General features: G+C 42.8%; 2 protein-coding genes across 4 annotated transcripts; both read right to left on the bottom strand.

Annotated features, from left to right (window-relative positions):
- Positions 1 to 12,093, bottom strand: LOC116502874 (zinc finger protein 345-like). 2 transcript variants are annotated; one of them, XM_032208850.1, is made up of 5 exons: positions 11,927 to 12,093; positions 11,605 to 11,725; positions 7,387 to 7,469; positions 4,175 to 4,301; positions 1 to 2,204 (listed from the first exon to the last, which is right to left on the bottom strand). In XM_032208850.1, the coding sequence occupies exons 3-5, from the start codon at positions 7,459 to 7,461 to the stop codon at positions 166 to 168; spliced, it is 2,241 nt and encodes a 746-aa protein (XP_032064741.1). In that variant the 5' UTR covers positions 7,462 to 7,469; positions 11,605 to 11,725; positions 11,927 to 12,093; the 3' UTR covers positions 1 to 165. The 2 variants fall into 2 exon arrangements, with proteins under 2 accessions (XP_032064741.1, XP_032064742.1); XM_032208851.1 differs by having other exon boundaries at positions 1 to 2,201; positions 11,605 to 12,093.
- A 3,088-nt stretch (positions 12,094 to 15,181) lies between these two features.
- On the bottom strand, positions 15,182 to 21,649 carry LOC116502877 (zinc finger protein 2 homolog). Of its 2 annotated transcripts, none has more exons than XM_032208855.1 (5): positions 21,487 to 21,649; positions 21,197 to 21,317; positions 20,079 to 20,161; positions 18,786 to 18,912; positions 15,182 to 18,035 (listed from the first exon to the last, which is right to left on the bottom strand). In XM_032208855.1, exons 2-5 carry the CDS (start codon positions 21,294 to 21,296, stop codon positions 16,474 to 16,476), a joined length of 1,872 nt encoding a protein of 623 aa, XP_032064746.1. In that variant the 5' UTR covers positions 21,297 to 21,317; positions 21,487 to 21,649; the 3' UTR covers positions 15,182 to 16,473. The 2 variants fall into 2 exon arrangements, with proteins under 2 accessions (XP_032064746.1, XP_032064747.1); XM_032208856.1 differs by having other exon boundaries at positions 15,182 to 18,032.
- Positions 21,650 to 24,217: the final 2,568 nt, after the last annotated feature.

Genomic DNA, 24,217 nt, shown 5'->3' with positions numbered 1-24,217 from the left:
TCTGGCGTGACTTAAATATATAAGGCAACACTTATTTTTAATGGGTCGAAAAGCTTCTGTTGCTTTGGAAGCCCTTCCCATTTGCCAAGTATTTCTACAGATTCTCCTGTGGACACTTCTGTGGGGATGAAGCAAATTTTGAAAATCAATACGAACCAATTAGTGTCATCTTTTCCTGCTATGCGTTTTCTTATGCCGATTAAAGTCACCCCCAGTTCTGAATTTCTTTCCACACTCCACACACTCATATGGCTTCTCCCCTGTGTGGATTCTATTATGGAGTCTAAAACTGCTGCCAGCTCGGAAACTCTTTCCACACTCAATGCATTTAAACGGCTTCTCTCCCGTGTGGAGCCTATTGTGGTAAGTAAGATGGCCACTCACACTAAAACATTTTCCACACTCCAGGCATTTATAGGGTTTCTGCCCTGAGTGAATCCTTTTATGGTTTCTGAGTGAATTATCGCTTGTAAAGCTTTTTCCGCACTCATTACATGTGTATGGTTTCTCCCCAGTGTGGATCCTCTTGTGGATATGAAGATAACTACTTTTTCTAAAACTCTTGCCACACTCCATGCACTTAAAGGGTTTCTCCCCTGTATGAATCCTTTTATGGATCGTCAGTATTCGAGAATCACTGAAGCATTTTCCACACTCTTGGCACTGATATGGCTTCTCCCCAGTGTGGGTTCTACTATGTACGATACAGTCAGTTTTTGTATTGTAGCACTTTCCACATGTGCGGCATTCATATGGTTTCTCCCCGGAGTGGAGCCTTTTGTGGGAAGTGAGGGACCATGAACGGGTGAAACATTTGTCACATTCAGTGCATTTATAAGGCTTTTCCCCCGTGTGGATCCTTTTGTGCATATTAAGGTTACTTGTTTGACTGAAGTGCTTCCCACACTCAAAGCATTGATATGGTTTCTCTCCACTGTGGATTCTCCTATGTAATGTTAAATGGTAGGAATTACCAAAGCTCTTTCCACACTCCAGGCATTTATAAGGTTTCTCCCCTGTGTGGGTCTGTTCGTGGGCATGAAAGCCACCAGAACTGGCAAAGCACTTTCCACATTGCAAGCATTGAAAGGGCTTCTCCCCTGTGTGGATTCTGTGATGTGCAGTAAGACGTGCCGAGCAATAGAAGGTCTTTCCACACTCCATGCATTGAAATGTTTTTTCTCCTGTGTGCATCCTCTCATGTAATTTAAAATGACCTTTTTGATAGAAGCTCTTTTCACAGTGCAGGCATTTATACGGTTTTTCCCCTTTATGCATCCTATTATGTAAGTTTAGAGTATCACGTCTGTTGAAGCTTTTCCCACACTCCAAACATTTATAGGGTTTCTCTCCCGTGTGGATCCTGTTATGTAAATTAAAATTGCCTTTTTGTGCAAAGCTCTTTCCGCACAGAGTGCAATGATACGGCTTTCCCCCTGTATGGATCCTTCTATGGTAAGTGAGGGCACTTGCAAAGCGGAAGCTCTTCCCACATTCCAGGCATTTACATGAATTATTCCCAGTGGGACTTTTTTTCTGGGAATTCAGTTCCTTGCTCTGAATAAACCTTGTTCTCCCCTCCCTGCATTGATGCAACTTCTCCTCTCTGTGGATGCTTTGGTGGGATGTTAGGGAGTTGCTGTTTCTGAAGGTCTTTCCACAGGTGATGCACTGATGCTGCTTCCTCTCTTTGTGGACTCTCTTACGTGAACTCAGATGACGTTTCTGCCTGAAGGTCCTTCCACAATCCAGACATTTGTGTGGATCCTCTGCTTTGTGAATCTTTTTATGCAATGCAAGAGAGTGTCTTGTACTGAAGCTTTCTGCACACTCCATACATTTGTACATTTCTCTTCCTTCTTGTATTCTTTCATGTAAAGGAGGTGGAAAGGTACTTCCGGAGTGTTGCCTGCTTTCATCTTGTTTCTCTCCAGCAGGGCTTTCACAACAGTCACATAATTCACATCCATCTCGGAGTGTTTTCCCACACCTTGAACACACTTCTTTTTCTTGGCAATCATCTGTTTCCAATAAGACATTGGTATCTGCACATGGGAAACCAGGGCAATTCTCCAGCTCAACCGTTAACTGTTTTTCTTCAGAACTTTGCTTTCCATCCATCTTTTCTGCAACTTCCTTTTTCTCTTTTGGCCAAGGTGCTGCTGCCTCTTGGCCACAATCCTCCATCTCCCATCCGTCACCTGCTTGTAATAGAAAAAAAAAAGTTAAGAAAAACCTAGGCATGAAAGGGATCAAACTCCATTGCTTTATTTGAACAGTATTAATATTCTTCCAAACTCCCATTTGTTCCAAACAGGGTATTAAAGTGATATTAAAGTGATAAAAGATTTGGCTTTTGGGTCTCTCTTGTTCTCAATGGTACAGAATAAAAACCTGAAGATTTTGGATAAGATCATTGAACCTTATTTGGAGGAGGAACCATCTATTCAATTGCTTCATATTTAGTTTCATGACAGCAGATGGGACCCTTAAAAGTGGCCTATATTCATTCATTTGTTCCTACCTTCGTTAATTTATTGGTCTCTCATCTTGCCCTAGGGAAACCCTGGAGGGCTTGTGATATTAAAGGGATAAAAACTACATAAAATCTATACAAAATAAAATATTATAAAAATACAAATACTCAATCCTAACTAAAAGATAATAGACTTGATGATGGAAAGTGTAGTGGTTTAATTTTAATCTGGTGAAAATTTTGAGGGACCTGGACCTGGAACTGAGCTTCAGCTTCATATCCATGAAGAGGTTTTCCCTTGAAAAAAAATGGTTGTCACTCTGGTGTGTATCCCACAGTGTGTGTTTTTTTTTCCTTGAAGACATTTTGACTCTCATCCAAGAAGCTTCTTCAGTTCTGACTGAATGGTGGAGGATGGAAGGATTGATATTCCTTGCAGTCAACTGGCCATTAGCACTGTGTTCTGAACTAGGCTTCCTGAGAAAGCATAAATCACAATCTTATCCCAAAAACCCTCTTTTATTATATGGCTGTGAATTATGGTCATTCACAGCTCATAATGATTCACAAACAGCCTGTGAAGAGTCTGACAGATGTCTGCTCAAGTTGCCATAGTCTTTCAGGGTAATGCTGATAAGCACTCACCTTTATCTCCCTTGAAACACTGCCAGGGACCTAATTGCCAATTAGTTTTGCAAGGCCAAATGTAGCACAGAGTCAAACAGAGCTTCTCAGAGCTTGAACCAACCAGATGAACTACCGTATTTTTGGGAGTATAAGATGCACCTTTTTCCCTCAAAAAAGAGGGTGAAAATCTGGGTGCGTCTATACACTGAATACAGCATTTTTGGCCTCCTGAAATCCCACCCCCTTTGCAAAAATGGCCATGCATAGCCTTTAGGAAGCTTCCAGAGTGCTCCTGGGGCCTGGGGAGGAAACAAATGAGTGAAAATGGGCCATGTTTTGCTCATTTTTGCCTCCCCCGCCCACAGGAGGACTCTATAAGCCTCCTAAAGGCTATGGATGCCTCTTTTTTTTTACACAAAATGGGCCGATTTTCATGAAAGATGGGCCATTTTTTGCTTGTTTTTTTGCCCCGCCCCCCCCAGCCCCCGGGAGCAGACTAAGTAGGAGTAGAAACTTAGATAAGGACACTCTTTTCTACTGCATATAATGAATATATGAGCATTTTATCTGAGAAACAGATCAGGTGCTCACAACCATCACCATTTCAGTCCAGAGAAAGGAGAATCTGTCAGGAATTGTGCAGCAGGTATCCAAAGAGGTCAGAGATGCTGACACAAGCTTCTAGTTTTACATAAATTAATATATTTTACATCAATATTTATTGTAAACAAGAAAGTCAGGTTAACAGGAGCATCATGAGGTAAACCAACACCACAGGATCATCATGAGGTAAAATTAGTACACACAGAGGAAAAAAGGTGGGACACTCCCCACTTTACACTCACATTAACCAATCACAGCAGAGATAGCCTCATGTAGCAGACAGCTCTCTCCAACCAATCAACTATAGTACAACTCCACTGTTCCAGCTACTAAATTTCAATATCTTTTGCTATTTTCAATAGTGGTGTGTTAATTGTATTATGTCAGATTAATGGAGTTGGAGGAGACCTTGTAGGTCATCTAGTCCAACCCTGTGCCCGAGCAGGAGAGACTAACAGAATCCCTTACCTAAGGAAGCCATGTTCCTCTTGATTTCCAGCATGACCTCTTGGTATAAGGCTTTTTGCTCAGAATCCAGCAGGGCCCACACCTCCATGGAGAAAAACACAGCTACATCCTCAAATGAAACTAAATTCTGACACAGAGAGAGGAAAAAAAACACAACATATTCCATCAATATTCCTAACAATGAACACTTCAATGAACTACTTGAAAGTCCATTTCTTGATGACCATATTCCACCTGCAGAGTTTCCAGGCAGGGCAAATTTGAATTGTTTCTGGAGAACCTTTCCAAAAACATAAAGTGCAAAGAGCCTTTGGCTCAGTGGTGGGTTCCGGCTCTCGTCGCAACCAGTATGCTGTGCACAGGGCCGGGCATCCTAATCAGGCACGTGCGCTGCACACGGATATGCACTCCATCGCCCTGTGACACCCAGTTGCTTGGCAGAGGTTACACAGGGGCCGCACGCTGTGTGTGCGCAATTGGTCCATTGCTGCAAAAACAGGTAAGGAACATGGGTGGGCAGGTAGGACAAATGAGCCTCCGTGCCAGTACAGTGTCTATTGCTCCTGGCTACCACCAGTATGGTCATACCGGGTCGTACCACCCAGAACCCACCACTGCTCTGGCTAGATAATTCATCCAGATTCATCCAGGTAATGTGTTATTGGTTTGGCCGATTCCACAACCCCATATTCCTTTGCTTTCTGCTGATGAGCTAGAGCTTGAATGTGTTGGGCCAATCCAACTTTGAGTTAATTTTACCCAATGCAACGAGTCAATGAATCGTGCCAAGTCAAGGAAAGTGGGGTTCAACATTTCATTTCTGTGTAAAAGTAAACCTTGGGTTTTACTTTTGACTTTGGGGTTTCATGTGAAGTATTAATAGTGCTTTATAAAGCCTTATTAAGGCCACACCTGGAGTTTTGGTCACCATGTTACAAAAAGATGTGGAGATTTTGGAAAAAGGGCAGAGATGAGAAACTAAGATAATTAAAAGCCTGGAGAGTAAAACATGAAGAATGGTTGCAGGAATTCTAGAGAAAAGAAGGACTAGGAGTGACATGATAGCCGTGTTTCAGTATTTGAAGGTTGCAACAATAGGGGGAATCAACCTTTTCTCCAAAGCACCGGAAGGCAGCAAAAAGAAACAATGAATAGAAGCTGATCAAGGAGAGTGTTGTGGAAAATGACGAGACATAAGCCAGCACTTCAGAGAAGGAGAGGTTTATTTGCGCAGGTTCAAAGCAAAGGATAAACGGCCTGAACCCCGAGGAGGTTTCAGGGACTTCCTTATATATGGGTGATGACGTGCTCATCCCGTCTAACCATATTTGGTTACATTCAAGGGTCTCATATTTTGGGGAACTAACAATATATGTCTAATAAACAAGTTGGCGGATAAGCAGACAGATACCATATGTGCACTTTAGATAAGCCAAAATAGATATCCTACTTCAGCATATTAGACATCCTTTATGCTGACACAATATCCCATGTCTCATTACAACACTTACTAAAAGCAAAAGTCTTAGGTCTCACCCAGTCCTCCTAAGGATTTAGCGTACAGGTAGTCCTTGACTTCCAACAGTTCGTTTGAAATTACAACAGCACTTAAAAAAACTGACTTATGACTATTGTTCATACTTACAACCGTTGCAGCATCCCCACATATACGAGATTAAAATTTGGACGCTTGGCAATTGACTATGACGGTTGCAATGATCTGAGACCCTCCGAATCCTCTTTTATGATCCATAAAAGTCATTTTCCATAACGACTGTGGTGATTTAACAGATTAACAAAGTTGGAAGGGACCTTATAGGTCATCTAGTCCAACCCACTAGCAACTGTGGCAAGAAAGGACATAAAATGCCCCCTCCCCAATCCTACTGTGTTTAAAGGACGTGTGAAAGGTATACAACATCAACACCAGAGGTGGGTTGTGCTGGTTCGGCCAAACAGAGAGTGACGCCCATGCCTGACATGCCGCCGAACCGGTTCCCTCACAGCTGCTGATGTCACCACCATGTTGGATTTTAGTGAGTGCGCATGCGCAGTTCACTGTAAATTGTTCTGCGAATGCGCGAACAGTTTACATTGAATAGCGCACATGTGCACGGGTTGCGAACTAGTAGTAAAACCGACAGCAACCCACCCCGGATCAACACCAAGGAACTGCAGAGCCCCATTATATTCTTCTCACATGGTCAGTGCCTTCTTTCCACAACAATCACCTAATGGTGACCTGAGGCTTTTGCACACAACTGTACATGGCAGAATTGGCTGATCTTTCGTTACTTTTTCCCATTTTACTGAAGGTCTGCGCAGTTTAAACTAACATCCCATAATCAGCATGGGGAACTGTGCACTGAATCAGCTGAGCTCTCTGGGTGTGCTTTTTAACCCGATAATGTAACAAAATAACAGGATATAACAGAATGACAGAGTTGGAAGGGACCTTGGAGGTCTTCTAGCCCAACCCCCTGCTCAAGCAGGAGACCTTATATACCATTCCAGATAAATGGCTGTCCAGACTCTTCTTAAAAGCCTCCAGTGATGGATCAGTAAAACCATGACGGTGAACCTATGGCCCACAGAGTCCTCTCTGCAGGCACGCAAGCCTTCACCTCAGCTGAGCTCCACCATGCATGGGTGCACACTTCCTGCCGGCCAACTAATTTTCGGGTCTCTGCTGCACATGTCCAGGGGTGGGGCGCATGCGCGGGAGGGTGGGGGGTCGCATGGGTGGGGGACAGGCACGCAAGGGGTCACGTGTGCATGTCACGTGGAGCAGAGGGAGATTGTGCACGTATGCACAGGGGGCGAGGTGCACGTGAGGGGGTTGTGCACCCATTGCATTATGAGTGTGCACGCTTTTGGAACACAGCGACGAAAAGGTTAGCCATCACTAACCTAAAACATCTGAAGGCAAGCCATTCTACTGGTTAATTGTTCTCACAATTTACAAATTCACAAAAAAATTTCCTTAGCTCTAGGTAGATTCTCTCCTTGGTTAGTTTCTATCCATTCTTCCTTCTCTTGCCCTCTGTTATTGGTGGCTTCTCCAATAGATCAGACTGGCACTTTAAGGGAGTCTGTAGAGATTCTCAGTCATCCAGGTCATGGTTGTCCCAAAGGTGCTTTTTCAAGAAAGTCCAGTTGCCTCCTGAAAAAGCACCTTTGGGACACTTTAAAGAAGGGGAGAATCCTCCTACCTTAGTTGGAAGTTTAACCGCTGTAAGTCCTCCATTAAAAAGAACTGAGGTTCCGGGAGATGAAGACAAAGCCATCAGAGTGTCTAGGAGTGAGGGGGGGAAAACAGCAAAGGAATAATTTACTATCAAACATCCTAAGGATATTGGTGAAGCTACAGTGCAGAAGGACAATTCTACATATATTTAAGCTAACTAGGGAATCAGTTTATTTAAGTACCAGTACTTTGCAGCCACAGCAACAATACATAGAAGCTGCTAACATTGGGTGAGAGGAAAACTGAAAAGGGTGGAAGGACCAGGGATTGGATTCAGAGGCAGATGATCTCAGCCATGAATTTACGCATTGAAGCACCACAGAGGTGGACTCTGGAGGCCTCAAGCAAATCCCATCCTACATCCCAGGAAGTTGTGCTGAGTAGTCAGGAGTACCAGGTCTGCCCTGGCACAAAGAGCCACAGTCCAATTCTCTCTGAGTCATACATATACAGGTAGTCTTCAGATTACAGCCATTCATTTAGTGACTGTTCAAAGTTACCAAGCACTGGAAAAAAATGACATGATTGTTTTTCACACTTACGACCATTGGCAGTATTCCCATGGTCACGTGATTAAAATCCGGACACTTGGCAACAATTGGCTCATATTTATGACGGTTGCAGTGCCCTAGGGTCATATGATCACATTTTGTAACCTTCTGCGAGAAGCTTGCAAAACGGGGACCTGAATCTACTTACTACTGATGTTGTCCCTAATCCAGTTCCCTGGGTTGCTGTTATCTCAGGGAATTTGGAGAAGGTCCAGCATTAATAAGAAATTACCTGCCAAACTTCAGGAATATTAAAGCCTGCTTTAACACGTTGTAGCATAGGTCATAATCAAGAAATGGCTGTATTTATGAAGGTTTGGGGGATTGCAGACCCAGCACACAAATCAGCATTGATTAACATATGAAAAGTCAGTGGTTGGATTGTGTGTGATGGACTTGTGTCCCCCACACACAAACACACAGTATGTGGAAATTACACTGTGTATGTTGGAAATGTGCTTTGGAAGCAGGATAGGTGCTTAGCTGGCAAGATGGTGGTGGGCTAAAATCCTGGGAAAAACATATGTTGGTCACATATACAGAAATAGTTAATGTTGTGACGTTTAGGCTGAAGGAATGAGCAACTGCCCTGTTGCTTATGGCAAGATGGCAGAATCCTGAAAACCTTTGTGACTTAGAATAGAATAGAATAACAGAGTTGGAAGGGACCTTGGAGGTCTTCTAGTCCAACCCCCTGCCTAGACAGGAAACCCTATACCATTTCAGACAAATGGTTATCCAACATTTTGTTAAAAACGTCCAGTGTTGGAGCACTCACAACCTCTGGAGGCAAGTTGTTCCACTGATTAATTGTTCTAACTGTCAGGAAATTTCTCCTCAGTTCTAAGTTGTTTCTCTCCTTGATTAGTTTCTACCCATTGCTTCTTGTTCTACCTTCAAGTTCTTTGGAAAATAGTTTGACTCCCTCTTCTTTGTGGCAATTCCTGAGATATCAGAACATTGCTATCATGTCTCCCCTAGTCCTTCTTTTCATTAAACTAGACATACTCAGTTCCTGCAACCGTTCTTCATATGTTTTAGTCTCCAGTCCCCTAATCCTCTTTGTTGCTCTTCTCTGTACTCTTTCTAGAGTCGCCACATCTTTTTTACATTGTGGCAACCAAAACTGTTGGTTGCCACAATGTAAAATACCAAAGCAGCATTCCAGGTGTGGCCTTACCAAGGCCTTGTAAAGTGGCATTAACGCTTTACGTGATCTTGATTCTATACCTCTGCTTATGCAACCTAGAACTGTGTTGGCTTTTTTTGGCAGCTGCTGCACACTGCTGGCTCATATTTAAATGATTGTCCACTAGGATTCCAGGATCCCTCTCACAGTTATTATAATTGAGCAAGGTGGCACATATACTGTACCTGTGCATTTTGTTTTTCTTGCCTAAATGTAGAACCTTACTTTATATACTTACTTTATATACAGTACTTAAGGAATATAAGGCAAGAGTGAAGAATGGGAGTTGTTCAGTCTCAAGCATCCCCTTGACTGCTTGTCTGATTGACCCTCATTGCAATATGATTCATGTAAGAGCTTTAGGTTTATTATGCTCTAAATTCTAATAAACCTCTGAATCCAAGAGTGAGGCTTTTTGTGGTGTGCTGTCTGTCCAATTGTTATTAAGTGCAGCTCTGCTCATAATCAGGTTTTTCCCCTGACACTGAACCACCATGTTACTAACTGAACAACTGCCAAGGTTGTCTTAACAACTGGGGCAAGAAAGGTCATAAAAGCGGGCAAAACTCACTCAGCAACTGTCTCACTAAGCAACAGAAATGTTGGGCTCGACTGTGGTTGTAAATCAAGGAATACTTGTACTCAGATTTGGACAAAGCCTGGGAAAGAGCCTGTATATTTTTTTCAGCACGCTTCTATATTTTACCTAGTCACCCAAGCAGGAAACACAGCTGGTTGATTGACAGTATATGACACAGTAAGGAAAATACCAAGGTAGCCATGCCTACATCCTGTTGCAATGTATTTTTAGCAAGCCTCATGTGGTTTCCATATCACCCTTTCCCACACGTGTCCTTTATTTCAGTTATTTCAGAATACAGAATAACAGAGGTCTTCAAACCTCCATACCACAGGTGTCAAACTCCCCGTGTCACATGACCTTTCACATTTTTCCCCTTGACAGAGCTACGTTGGGCGTGGCCTACGTGTGACACATCTGGCCCATTGGCTGCCAGTTTGACACACCTGCCATATCATTTCAGACAAATGGTTGTCCAATCTCTTCTTAAAAACCTCCAGTGTTGGAGCAGACACAACTTCTGGAGGCAAGTCCTTCCTCTAGTTCATTGTTCTCATGGTCAGGAAATTTCTCCTCAGTTCTAGGTTGCTTTTCTCCTTGATTAATTTCCATCCATTGCTTTTAATCCTGCCTTCAGGGGCTTTGGAGAATAGGTTGACTTTCTCTTCCTTGTGGCAACCCCTCAACAAATGGAATATTGCTATCCTGTCATCCCTAGTCCTTCTTTTCATTCAACTAGTGTGAGGGGAAACTCATCATAATGTAGGCCTTTGCTTCTTGATAGATGCCTATGGACCTGATATTTCTTTGGCAAGATTTATTGTATTCAGTGTTAATCTGTATGATCTCTTTAAAATCATGGTATTCAATACTATTGTGTCTATTAAAAAGTTGTAACTTGCAAGTATGTTGAAATAGTATGTCTCAATACTATTGGTAGATGAGTTTGCAGGGTGAGTCGAGCTGAGATTGAGGAAAAAGAGGAACTATCAGGTATGTAAATGTATGTAAAATGTATGTAAAAATAACAATGTTGTGACATTGTGGTTAAAGGAAGAGAAAACTGCCACAGTTGCTGTGACAAACATGGCAGAATTTGGAGTCTTGTGCTTTGTTGTATATAGTGGCATGTTGGACAGTGAGTCGGGGCCAACCAGCCTCAAACTATCCCTTTTGGCTGCTTGTCTGATTGACCCTCATTACAATGTGATTTTTCTGTAAGTACTTGCTGTTTGATATAATTTGAAATTTAATAAAGCACATAGGATCCTTAATAAATTATTATCCTTAATACAGGACCCTAAGTGAGATGCCTTATGGTATGTTGTCTGTTCAATTTCTTACTAGTGCAGCTATGTTCCTTATCAGGTGTTTTCTGACACTAGACACACCCAATTCCAACAACCATTCTTTCTATGTTTTAGCCTCTTCTCCCTTAATCATCTTTTGTTGCTCTTCTCTGCAGTCTTGATCATCAGAATCCTGACCCACATAATGGTCACCCTCCTCATCAGATACTCAGAAGAGAAAGAAAGAGTAGTTTTGCAGGTGGGATTTACCCTTTGGAATAGCAATGTTTTCTCAACCATAAACAGCTTTAAAATACATGGACTTCAACTCTCAGAATTCCCCAGCCAGCTATCTTAAGCTGGCTGGAGAATTCTGGGAGTTGAAGTCCACATAACTTAAAAGTTGCCAAGGTTGAGACACGCTGGCCTATAGGAAAAGGGTGATACCTGTTGAACTGCACACAAGACTTTTAAAAAAACAAGTTAAATTAAACAATGAAAAGGAATTCAGGAATGAAATTAACTCCGGCAGAATCAATCCTGAGGATTAAAGGGCATCAGGAGGAGCCTTTACCTGATGCTCCCTCCGGAGGTGGCTTGTCCAGAGCAACTCCCCGAAACAACAGGTCCTAGGAGGGATCGCCCCCTTTCCCTCCAGCCGAGTTAGCATCCATTAAACCCCAAGCCTTCTGGGTCTGAAACAGCACCAGAGAGAAAAAAGGAAGTTACGGGAAACGATCGGGAAGGGCCGGCAGAATAAGCTCCCCAAGGAAAAGGTGGGGACTACAGGAGCGATCTTAGAAACGCCCCAAGGAGCTGCATTGAAGGCTCACCTGTCCAAGCATTTCCCCAGGTGGGAAGAAGGGAAGAAGGAAAGAAGGGAGGGAGCTTCTTACCTGGCGCTCAGAAGGAAAGAGGCGGCTCTGTTCCTCGCTTGGACTTCGCTTCCCAAGAGATGCGCGCAGAAAAAGATCCGCGATCTGCTTTCCTCGCAGCCCCGCCGGCCACGCTGCCTTCCTTCCCGGCCACGCACGTGGATTCCCCTTCTCGACCCCAGTCAGGACGTTGCAGAGTCCAAGCAGGAAACGCTTACGGTTCCTCTTCTCCGCGTACAGCTCCTCCCATTCTCCAAAAGGCCGAGGGCACTGCCCACTCGGGACTTCCCTTGCCTGCCCCCTGCCTTCTGCCACGGGGGCGGGGGAGAGATCTGTCCCGCGTGGGACGGTCTGCTGGGCAAGGAGTCCAGGGCTGCTTCTCCCGAGGCAGTCAGTGAAACGGGAGCGAGGGAGGGGACGAAGCCCAGGGACTGGAGAAGGGAAGGGGATGCGGAGCAACCGTTAGAAGGGAACTACAGAATAACAGAGCTGGGAGGGACCTTGGAGGTCTTCTAGTCCAACCCCCTGCTCAGGTTGAAAACCCTGTATCATTTCAGACAAATGGTTGTCCAATCTCTTCTTCAAAACTTCCAGTGTTGGAGCATTTACAACTTTTGGAGGTAAATTGTTCCACTGATTAATTGTCCTGTCAGGAAATTTCTCTGTAAGGTTTCCATAAGGAAAAGGAGTCTGTCGTGTCTACCTATTCTAACAGGGTAGTCCTCAACTTACAATGTATTTCCATAAAATGATTAACAATTGTGATTGTTCCTTAATAACAAATAATCTATTGCTGCATCAGAAGCAGTCCTCAACTTCCAACCGTTTGTTTAGTTCAGTTACAAATGGCAGTGAAAAAAATGATTTAGAATTGTTGTTCACAGTTAAGGACAGTTGCAGCATCCCCATGGTCACGTGATCCAAATTAACAACCCCTTGACAACTGACTCATATTTATGACGGTTGCAGTGTCCCCAGGTCATGTGATCATCTTTTGTGACCTTCGAACAGATTTGCTTAGCAACTGTTACCAACTTAACAACTGTGGCGATTCAAGCAACAGCCACGGCAAAAACTATGCTAAAATGGCACAACAGTCACTTACCAAAAGTCACACTTAGCAACAGAAATTTTGGACAGAATGATGGTCATATGTCGAGGACTACTTGTATTTGAAGTGTCAAGGGACATGTCTGAGAGCAATACAACTTTGAGATGTATTAGACAACCGCAATTCAATCCAAAAAAATCCACAAAAGTCACTTACCAAGTGACTTTTGCCTCCAGAAGCTGTGAATTCTCCAAGATTAGAAGTCTTTAAGATGTTGGATAGCCATTTGTCTGAAGTGGTACAGTGTTTCCTGCCTAAACAGAGGGTTGGACTAGAGGACCTCCAAGGTCCCTTCCAATCTTATTCTAATATTATCGCCAATAAATGCAGAACTATTTAAACCAATTAATGATTCCATCTTGAAGCAGAAGAAAACTTCTGAGCTAGGAAATATTTAATATTTAACTATTTAAAAGGTCTGAGCTAAAAAATATTTAACTATTTAAAAGGTCTGAGCAGCGAAATTTTTAATCCCTCCATTTAAAAGAACCTATATGAAGTTCAGAAGAAAAACTACTTCTACACTGTACAGATAGTGCTTCACTTACATTTCATTTAGTGCCCGTTTGAAGTTACAACAGCCATTTTAAAAAAGTGAGTTATGACCCTTTTTCACACTTACACTTTCCAAAATCTTGGAAACTGACTCACATTTATGACCACTGCAGTGTCCTAGGGTCATGTGATCCCCTTTTACGACCTTCCGACAAGCGGTCAATGGAAAAAACTAGATTCACTTAACAACTGTGGTATGGTCCCAAAATGGAGCAAACTGCACTTAACATGTCTCACTTAACAACAAAAATGTTCGGCTCAATTGTTGTAAGTCAAGGCCTACCTGTACAAATTATTTCTCCTATAGTAAAACAGCTCCAAGCCTAACAGAGCATGCTTGAATTCTGCAGAGAGAAGGTTCCTGGCGTATTCCCCATTTCCTCCTCGAAAATTGCTCTTGCCATCTGGTTGAAAGAAGGAAGGGGATCCTTCTGGACTCAAAGACACTTTTGGTTTTTCCTTACCTTTCCTGCTCCAACCACCTTACCAGATGTGCCCATTCCTCCAATTGAACACATTGAGGTGGAGACTGTAAGCAACAACTTTATTGTGTAGAAAAAGTAACACAAGGAAATTTATCCCAAAGCCATTGTACCGGAATTTTGGGAGTTGAAGTCCACAAGTCAAAAAAGGACCAAGGTTCCCCACCTCTGATGAGACACTGGCCTTCCAATTGTCGGAGGTCAAACAGTGCATCTGGCCTTGTTCTCTGGGAAACCTGAGCCTTCTCCAAGGAATCGTAGACCTCTTCGCCATCTTTCCCCTTTTGAGATTTTAACTTATGGACTTCAACTCCCAAAATTCCGCAGTCAGTATGGTAACGTCTGTGCCAGAGGAATTCTGAGAGTTGAAGTCCACAAGTCTTAAACTACATTTGGAGACCCTAGTGTCGGTCCTGACCGATGTGGATGTTAAGAAATTCCTTCCCTATGTTTTCCAAGATGGGTTTCAAAAAATTGCCAATTGTCAGATAGACTGAAACAACACATTTCCTTAAATTCTTAACATTCATGTTTCTGCCTTAATAACAAAGAATCAATTGCTGTTTTACAATTAGTCCTCAACTTAAAATCGTTTCTTTGGTTTAAAAAAATGATTTATGACATTTTTATCACGACTGTTGCAGTGTCATATGATCAAAATTGTAGTCATAAGTCAAGGGCCACCTGTATTTTCTAAAGCTTGGTTCCCTGAAATGTCCAATTTATTGACCAAAAACATCCAAAATGTATAAGCTAAGCCTTTAACTACTGTATAAGTTAAGGCATTAATGGAAGAAAAGAAACACAATCAATATCGTATCTCAGACTAGAAATCAGTTAAACACAACCAAATTTAGATGGTGCAGACCAGAGGTGGTATTCAACAGGTTCTGACCAGTTCCAGAGAACCGATAATCACAGAAATTTTCAGTAGTTTGGAAAACAGGTAATTGCGACCGCTGAATGGCCCCATCCCATCTATTCTCTGCCTCCCGAGACACAGCTGATCGGGAGGGATAGGGATTTTGCAGTAACCTTCCCCTGGAGTGAGGAGGGAATGGGGATTTTGCAGTATCCTTCCCCTGGAGTGGGGTGGGAATGGAGATTTTACAGTATCCTTCCCCTGCCACGCCCACCAAGCCACGCCCACAGAACTGGTAGTAAAAAAAAATGAATCCCACCACTGGTGCACACACAGCACCATCCCTCCAGTTATTACTTTTGACAACACCCTCAAGTCTCGTATTGGTTCTATATTTCATTCTCTTCCGTCACTTTCTCCCAGTGAAGTGCTCACTGAGGATCTTATTTCTCTTTGTTCTCCACATGGGTGTAGTAGATCCACTGCTTGATTCCTTCCAACATTAGAGAAATATGTTTTTGTTACTTTGTTTTTCCTTGAAGACATTTCGCTTCATATTCAAGAAGCTTCTTCAGTTCAGTACAGAAGAAACTTCTTGGATAAGAAGGGAAATCTCCGCAAGGAAGATAAAAGTCCAGTTGCCTTTTGATAAGAACATCTTTGGACAACCTCAACCTGGATGACTGACAATCTCCATAGACATCTGGATATGTTACCTTTGCTATTTGCATTGACAAAAGTTGATCACTTGTGTGTTATTACACTGAGAGAGTATCCACTGGAGACACATGCCTTGTATGCCCAGTCACACTTGGCCAATGAGAGAATTCCCTTCCATTCCTATTTCTATATTCTATGCTATTTCTATTCTATTCTTATTCTTTCTAATCATATTTACTCTAGACCAGCACAAAGATCTAATATCCAAAAATTAATTCCTAGTTTTACAAGGCAACTCTTCTTTTTAATGAATCAAGACTTTTCTGCTGCTTTGGAATCTCTTCCCATATTCCATGCATTTCTACAGAGTCTCCTAGGACACTTCTGTGGACATGAAGCTAATTTTGAGAATCAACACAAACCAATTAGCGTTGTCTTTTCCTGCTGTGCATCTTATGGCAACTAAAGTCATTCCAGGTTCTGGATTTCTTTCTACACTCCACACACTGATATGGCTCCTCCGGTGCAAATTCTTTTATGAACCGTAAGATTCCTGCCATCTCTGAAACTCTTTCCACAGTCGATGCATTTAAATGGCTTCTCTCTTGTGTGGATCCTCATGTGGAAGGTAAGCTTGCCACTGTCTCTGTAACATTTTCCACACTCCAGGCATTTATAGGGCTTCTCCCATGAGCGAAGTCTTCTATGGATCCTTAGTGAATGATTTCCACTAAAGCTTTTTCCGCACTCATGACATATATATGGTTCCCCCCCCCCCGTGTGGATTCTCTTGTGGATACAAAGGTAACTATTTTTTCTAAAACTCATCCCACATTCTGTGCACCTATAGGGTTTCTCCCCTGTGTGAATCCTTTTATAGCTCGTTAGTTCTCCAGAATCACATAAGAGCTTTCCACTCTCCTGTCACTGGTTTGTCCACACTGTGAGTTCTGCTATGTAATATATAGCTATATTTTCCATTGAAGCTCTTTCCACAAGTGTGGCATTCATATGGTTTCTCCCCAGTGTGGAGCCTTTTGTGAAGAGAGAGAGTCCCCAGTCGAGTGAAGCATTTGCCACACTCAGTGCACTTATAAGGCTTTTCACCTGTGTGGATCCTTTTATGGACAGTAAGATTCTGTTGATTATTGAAGCACTTCCCACACTCGGTGCATTGATACGGTTTCTCTCCACTGTGGATTCTCCTATGGGAACTTAAGTTGCTGGAATCACCGAAGCTCTTTCCACACTCCAGACATTTGTATGGTTTCTCCCCTGTGTGGGTCCGTTCGTGGGCATGCAAGCTATCAGAACGGGCAAAATACTTTCCACATTGCAGGCATTGAAAGGGCTTCTCCCCAGTATGCGTCCTCCTATGTGATAAATAGCAATATTTTCCATTGAAGATCTTTCCACATGTGCGGCATTCATATGATTTCTCCCCAGTGTGGAGTCTTTTGTGACGAGAGAGATTCCCCAGTCGAGTGAAGGATTTGCCACACTCGGTGCACTTATAAGGCTTTTCACCTGTGTGGATCCTTTTATGGACAGTAAGATTCTGTTCATTAGTGAAGCGCTTCCAACACTCGGTGCATTGATACAGTTTCTCTCCACTGTGGATTCTTCTATGGAAACTTAAGTGGCTGGAATCACCGGAGCTCTTTCCATACTCCATGTATGCTTTCTCCCCTGTGTGGGTCCGTTCGTGGGCATGCAAGCTATCAGAACGGGCAAAACACATCCCACACTGCAGGCATTGAAAGGGCTTCTCCCCTGTGTGGATTCTGTGATGAGCATTAAGGTTTGCTGAGAAACGGAAGCTCTTTCCACACTCTGTGCATTGAAATGGTTTTTCTCCTGTGTGGATCCTCTCGTGTGACTTAAGATGACCTTTTTGACTGAAGCTCTTTCCACAGTGCAGGCATTTATAAGGTTTCTCCCCTTTATGCATCCTCTTATGTGAATTGAGATGACTTTTCTGCCTGAAGGTCCTTCCACAATCCAGACATTTGTTTGGATCCTGTGCTTTGTGAATCTTTTTATGTAATACAAGAGAGCAGTTTGTACTGAAACTTTCTGCACACTCTGTACATTTGAACATTTCCCCTCCTTCTTGTATTATTTCATGTAAAGAAGGAGGAAGGGTCCTTCTGGAGAACTCTTGCCTGCTTTCATCTTGTTTCTCTCCAAAAAGGCTTTCACAACAGTCACATAATCCAGATTCATCTTGGAGTGTTTTCCCACACCTTGGACACACTTCTTTTTCTTGGCAATCATCTGCGTCCAATAAGACATTGGTATCTGCACATGGGAAACCAGAGCAATTCTCCAGCTCAACCGTTAACTGTTTTTCCTCAGAACTTTGCTTTCCATACAACTTTTCTACAAATTCCCTTTTCTCTTTTGGCAAAGGTGCTGCTGCTTCTTGACCAGAATCCTCCATCTCCCATGTGTCGCCTGCTTGCAACAGAAAAAGAAAAGTTAATACAAACTTAAGTGCAAAAGGGATCAAGCACCACTGCTGTATTTGAACATTATCAATATTTTTCCAAACTCCCATTTGTTCAAAGCAGGATGCTATTCTTGTTATTAATGTGGGAAACAAAGTTGTATTGTTTTTACAGAATTGAAAGAAGACATGTTTGCCTGTGAACAAAATACATTGCATGTTTCTAATCTCATGAGCTAGGCTGAAGCTTGAAAAGTGTATGTAGGAGCTAGGATCAGAGTCCTCTGCTATGCTAGAAACCAGCCTTAACCAGAACTTACCGATATGATAGTTACTCTAGAGACAACCCATAGGAACTAGGACCACAAAAGGAAATTTGTAAATAAGGGCAGGGGGAGATAGAATTAGAGTATTGGGGGATGTAATCAGGGATAGAGATAATGTATTCACTTTAGATACTTTGGATAGGTTGTGACATCATTATTACAAAGCCAATGAAGAAGAGATGGGAGGTAAATTTGTAATAGTACTAGAGAATATAAGGCAAAAGTATTGATGATTTAGGGTGTGTCCATTGTACCTGAGTCTGTATGTGTGGTCCACCCTCTTTGCAAAGTGAAGAATACAATTACCAGTGTTTTCTCTTGGAGGTTTTGGCTGCTCATTGCTTATTTCCAAATGAGACAACGAATCCCACATTAAGTTGATCTAAAGATTTGACCTTTGGTATTAAATGTAGACATCTTAAGAGAATCCCTTACCTAAGGAGGCCATGTTCCTCTTGATTTCCAGCATGACCTCTTGGTATAAGGCTTTTTGCTTAGAATCCAGCAGGGCCCACTCCTCCACGGAGAAAAACACAGCTACATCCTCAAATGATACCAAATTCTGACACAGGGAGAGGACAAAAATACAACATATCCCATGATCATTCCTAACAATGAACACCTCAATGAATTAATTACATGTGAGTCTTCTTAATGAACAAACTTCAGTTTCTAAGTTGGGCAAAGGAGCCAGTTAGGATATTGAATTTAGTAGCTGGAACAGTAAACTCTACAGTAGGCCCCAACACAATTGCAATTGATTAGTTAGAGAGTGCTGATTCATGCATGATGTAATCTAACCTATGATTGGTTGCTGTTAAGTATAAAGGGGGCGTTTTTCTCCTTTTTTCCTTCAGTGTGTTCTGTAGGATGTGTTAATCTCATGATGTTCCTGACTATCTTATGTTCTTATTTCTCTGGATGATGACAAAGGCTGCTGTAAATTTGTTGGTTAAATATATTTATATTTATATAAAAGTCTACAAATCTGTCAGTATCGTCAACTTCATCTAGACAGCTACTGGCAATTTCTTAACAGAACCCCTTCTTGGAGAACTTTTCCTAAAATAAAATGCCTCTGGCTAGAGATTCATCTAGTTAATGTTTTATTGGTTTGGCTAATTCCACAGGATCAGCAATCCCATATTCCTTTGTTGTCCATTGATGGGCTTGACCTTGGATATGTTGGCCAAATCCAACACTGGGTTAATTTTACCCACTGTGGTGAGAGGATGAATCATGCCGAATGAAGGAAAGTGGGGTTCAATATTTAATTTCTGTGCAAAAGTATTCTTGGACTTTACTTTTCACCTTGGGCTTAGTATTAGTATCATTTTATAAAACCTTAGTAAGGCCACACCAGGAATACTGCATTCAGTTTTGGTCACCAATCCAAAAAAGATACTAAGATTTTAGAAAAAGTGCAGAGAAGAACAACTAAGGTAATTCAAGACAGGAAACAATGGATGGAAACTAATCATGGAGAAAAGCATCCTGGAATTAAGGAGAAATGTCCTGAAAGTGAGATCAATTAACTAATGGAAGTTTGCCTTCCGAAGTTGTTGGCAGGAGGTTTTTAAGGAGAGACGGACCCCCACATGTCTGAAATGTTGTAGGGTATCCTGCTGGAAACAGCGGGATGGATTAGATGATCTCCAAGATCCCCTCCAGTTTTGTTATTCTGTTATTGGGAGATTGGCACATCTGGGGATGGGAGAATCTTAGTACCTGCATTGGATGTTCAACCACTGTTAATCCTCCATTACAAAGAACTGAGGTTCCTGGAGGTGAAGACAAGGCCATGGGAATGTCTAGGAGTGGAAAAAAATCCAGCAAAAGAATAATTTGTTAGCAAACATCCTAAATATCTCCTTGAGCATACAGTGCAGAAGGCTGATTTTAGCCCATTTCTAGGCTAACTAGGGAACCCCTTTATGTGAGTCCCTTGCAGCCACAGCAATACATAGAAGCTCACCCTGGGTGAGGAGAAAACGGAAAGGTGAGGAAGAACCAAGGATTGGATTCAGAGGCAGCTCTCTTGGCCATGAATGTATGCATTAAAGAACCACAGAGGTGGACTCTGGATGCCTCAAGCAGATCCCCTCCCATATACAGGGAGTTGTGCTGAGTTGTTAATCAGTAATAAAAGGCCTGGCCTGGCACCAACAAAGAGACTCAGTCCTATTCACTTTCAAATTCTCTATCACCTTTCCCAGATACAGGACATAGGTCTTTATTTCAGCCATTTCAAGGTAAGAATCCTGATCACCAGAATCTTGACTAAGATGCTCCTTCACTGGAGGCTGTTAAGAAAAGACTGGATAGCCAATTGTCTCAAAGGGTATAAAATACTCCTCCTCAAACAGGGGGTTGGACTAGAAGACCTCCAAGCTCCCTTCCAACTCTTTTATTCTACGTTTCTATAATGTTCACCTTCCTTTATAAGATAATCAGGGAAGAGGACAGAAACACTTTTTCACAGCCTACTGTAAAAATGAAAGACTATAGCCCTTTAATGGCAGTTGGGTTTCAACTCCCAGAACACTTCATACACCTGGCTGATGGATTCTGGGAGTTGAAGTCCACTAGTCCTAAAAGGGCTCCACTTCCCCACCCCTGGCCTAGGACGAGGTTTCTCAATCTTGGGAGCTGTTAAGATACGTGGACTTCAACACACATGGAAAATTATGGGAGTTGAAATCCACATATCCCACAGGAAAAGTGCGATACGTTTTTTAAATGCAGACAATACTTTAAAAACGCACTTAAATTGAACAATGAAAACCAATTCAGGGATGAAAGAAACGAGGACAAAGAGATTAAAAGGTATCAGAAGGAGCCTTTACCCAATGCTCTTTCCGGAGGAGGCTCGTCCAGAGCAACTCCCCGAAACAACAGCACCTGGGAGGGATCGCCCCCTTTTCTGCCCGCCGGTTTCCCAGCCATTGAACTCCAAGCCTCCCGGATCTGAAACAGAGCAGAGAAAGGAAGTGACGGGAAACGGTCAGGAAGGGCCAGCAAAATTTTTATAATAATCTCCCCAAGGAGAATGTCAGTGTTTGCGGGAACGAGTTTAGCAGCGCCCCCAAGAAGCTGCATTGAGCTTTTCCCAGGAAGGATGGAAGGAGCTTTTTACCTGGAGCTCGGTAGGAAAAAGGCGCCTCTCTTCCTCGCCCGCCCCCAAGAGTTGCGCGCAGGAAAAGATACGCGAGCGCCGCCGGCCACGCACGGGGATTCCCCTCCCCGGAACGACCCCAGGAAGGAGTTTGCACAGCCCAAGCTGGAAACGCTCGTAGCTCTTCCCCTGTCCCGTCCAGCTCCTCCCACTCGCTAAAGCGCAGAGAACGCCTCCCACTCGGGAGTCCTCTGCTTGCCCCCTTCCTTCTACCACGGGGGAATCGTTCCCGCTTGGGTAGGCAGCAAGTCCAGGGCTGCTTCGCCCCAGGCAGTCAGAGAAGCAAGGGAGAGAGGGAGGGAACGACGCCCAGGAATGGGAGAAGGGAAAGGGATGCGGAGCAGCTAAGTTAGGTGGAAATCACCCTTTTGGGGGGGAAAAACTGGAGTAGCCAGATAAAGGCGGCTGCCTTATTCACTGATCCTAACAGGGCAGTCCTCAACTGACAACACATCTCCTACAATGACCAACATTCATGATTGTGCCATAACAAATCATCAATGGCTGCCTTACAAGTAGTCCTCAACTTAACGACCATTCAATTAATGACCCTTCAAAGCTGCAACGGCCCTGGAAAATGTGACTTACGTCCATTGCTCACACTAAAGGGGTGGGGAATTTTTGGTGGGTGGGGGTGTTATTTGGGGATTGTCGTGTGGTTTCTGGGTGTTATGTGAATTTCATTGTATGGGTATACTGTGTATATACGTACAATGACAATGTAAATAAATAAATAAACACCATTGCAGAATCCCCATGGTTGTGCAATCCGAATTCAGCCGCTTGACCACTGACTCATATTTACGACGGTTGCCGTGTCTCAGGGTCATGTGAAGCTTTGGACAAGCAAAATCAATGGGGAAGGCAGATATTTTTAACAACCATGTTGCTAATATTAAATACTGTGGTGATTCACATAACAACTATGGGAAGAAATATTGGAAAAAAAAGACGAAATTGACATCAAATTTCTCACTGCCACAGAAATTTTGGGTTGAGTGGTGGTTGTAAGTTGACAACCTGTATTTAAAGTGTTGGTGGGACGTGTCTGAGAGCAATATGACTTTGAGATGTAGACAGCCATCGTTCCCCCAAAAGAGAATAAAGATACAAGAGGGGGGGGAAACAACAAAAACAGCTTTCTTTTGATATTATCCCCAACTGTTGTTAGTTGCGAAGTTGTATCTGACACATCACAACTCAATGGACGTTCCTCCAGGCCTTCGTGTCCTCTACCATCCTCTGGAGCCCATTTAATGCCTACTATTTCAGTGACCATCCAGCCACCTCTGTCATCTCCTTATTTTGCCCTCCATCTTTCCTAGCATTAGGCTCTTCTCCAGCGAGTCCTTCCTTCTCATTAGTGGTATTTGTGCTTCATCTTCAGGATCTGGCCTTCTAAAGAGCAGTCAGGGTTGATCTCCTCTAGGACTGACCGGTTTGATCGTCTTGCAGTCCAAGGGACTCGCAGGAGTCTTCTCCAGCACCATAGTTCAAAGGCCTCCATTCTTTGGCGCTCAACCTTTCTTACGGTCCAACTTTCACAGCCATACATAGCAACCTCGAAAACCATAGCCGTCACTATAGGCACTTTTGTTGCCTCTGCTTTTTAGTATGCTGTCTAGATTTGCCATAACTTTCCTCCCCAGAAGCAAGAGTCTTTTCATTTCTTGGCTACAATCCCCATCTGCGGTGATCTTGGAGCCCAAGAAAATAAAATCTGTCACTACCTCCATTTCTTCCCCATCTATTTGCCAGGGATTGAGAGGACCGGATGCCATCAACAGTTCTCTTAATGTTGAGTTTAAAGCCAACTTTTGCAGTCTCCTTCTTCACCTGCATCAAGAGGCTCTTTCGTTCCTCTTCACATTCTGCCATTGGAGTGGTATCATCTGCATATCTAAGGTTGTTGGTGTTTCTCTTGGCAATCTTAATTCCAATTTGTGATTCATCTAGCCCCACCTTTCTCATGATGTGCTCTACATAGAAGTTAAATAGGCAGGATGACAGTATACAGCCTTCCTGGAATTTTTTCCCAATTTTGAACCAATCAGTGTTTCCATGTCCATTTCTCACTGCTGCTTCTTGAATAGAATCAATAAACAGTGAAAAGACTCCCTTGATGCTATATGAGTCTCATTAACTATTCTATTTTGAAGCAGAATAACTCAACCTAGGAAATATTTAACTGTGAAAAAGGTCTCTTCAGAAAGATGTAATCCCTCCATTTAAAACTTATGAGGTTCACAAGAAAAACTGCTAGTACACATTATAGGTAGTCCTCGTCTTACAACAGTTCATGTAGTGACTGTTTGAAGTTTCAACGGCACTGAAAAAAAGTAACGACACTTTTTCACAGCTACAACCCTTGAGCACGTGACACTTGGTAACAATTGCATTTATGACCGTTGTAGTCCTGAGAAGTCACGAGATCACCTCTTGTGACCTTCTGAGGAGCAACGTTCATGGGAAAACCAGATTTATTTAACAACTGTGTTGCTAATTTAACAACAGTGGTGATTCACTTAACAACTTAGTGTCAGCTCCTCTCCATTAATTAATTAGGAAAGAAAGACCACGAGACTCCATGTGTGGAAATCAAGTGTACTTTTACTAATTAAGAATGATTAAAGGTAAAGCGTACCGAAGTCTGAATAATTAGGCGCGAAAGCGATTGATATATAGAAGAGCC

This window comes from Thamnophis elegans, chromosome 2, assembly GCF_009769535.1.
Source record: "Thamnophis elegans isolate rThaEle1 chromosome 2, rThaEle1.pri, whole genome shotgun sequence".
Lineage (NCBI taxonomy): Eukaryota > Metazoa > Chordata > Lepidosauria > Squamata > Colubridae > Thamnophis > Thamnophis elegans.
Note: the sequence above shows the minus strand (reverse complement) of the source record. Positions and strands in the feature narration are given on the sequence as shown.

What these genes read in the sequence shown, in the direction of transcription:
- LOC116502877 (XM_032208855.1), bottom strand. Translation starts at nt 21,296, where the DNA reads ATGGCTGGGAAACCGGCGGGCAGAAAAGGGGGCGATCCCTCCCAGGTG. An exon ending in TGGTTGAACATCCAATGCAG is followed by an intron (nt 18,913 to 20,078) that starts GTACTAAGATTC and finishes TCCCTGTGTCAG; the next exon opens with AATTTGGTATCATTTGAGGA. An exon ending in GAGGAACATGGCCTCCTTAG is followed by an intron (nt 18,036 to 18,785) that starts GTAAGGGATTCT and finishes TTCTGTTGCAAG; the next exon opens with CAGGCGACACATGGGAGATG.
- LOC116502874 (XM_032208850.1), bottom strand. Translation starts at nt 7,461, where the DNA reads ATGGCTTTGTCTTCATCTCCCGGAACCTCAGTTCTTTTTAATGGAGGA. An exon ending in CGGTTAAACTTCCAACTAAG is followed by an intron (nt 4,302 to 7,386) that starts GTAGGAGGATTC and finishes TCTCTGTGTCAG; the next exon opens with AATTTAGTTTCATTTGAGGA. An exon ending in GAGGAACATGGCTTCCTTAG is followed by an intron (nt 2,205 to 4,174) that starts GTAAGGGATTCT and finishes TTCTATTACAAG; the next exon opens with CAGGTGACGGATGGGAGATG.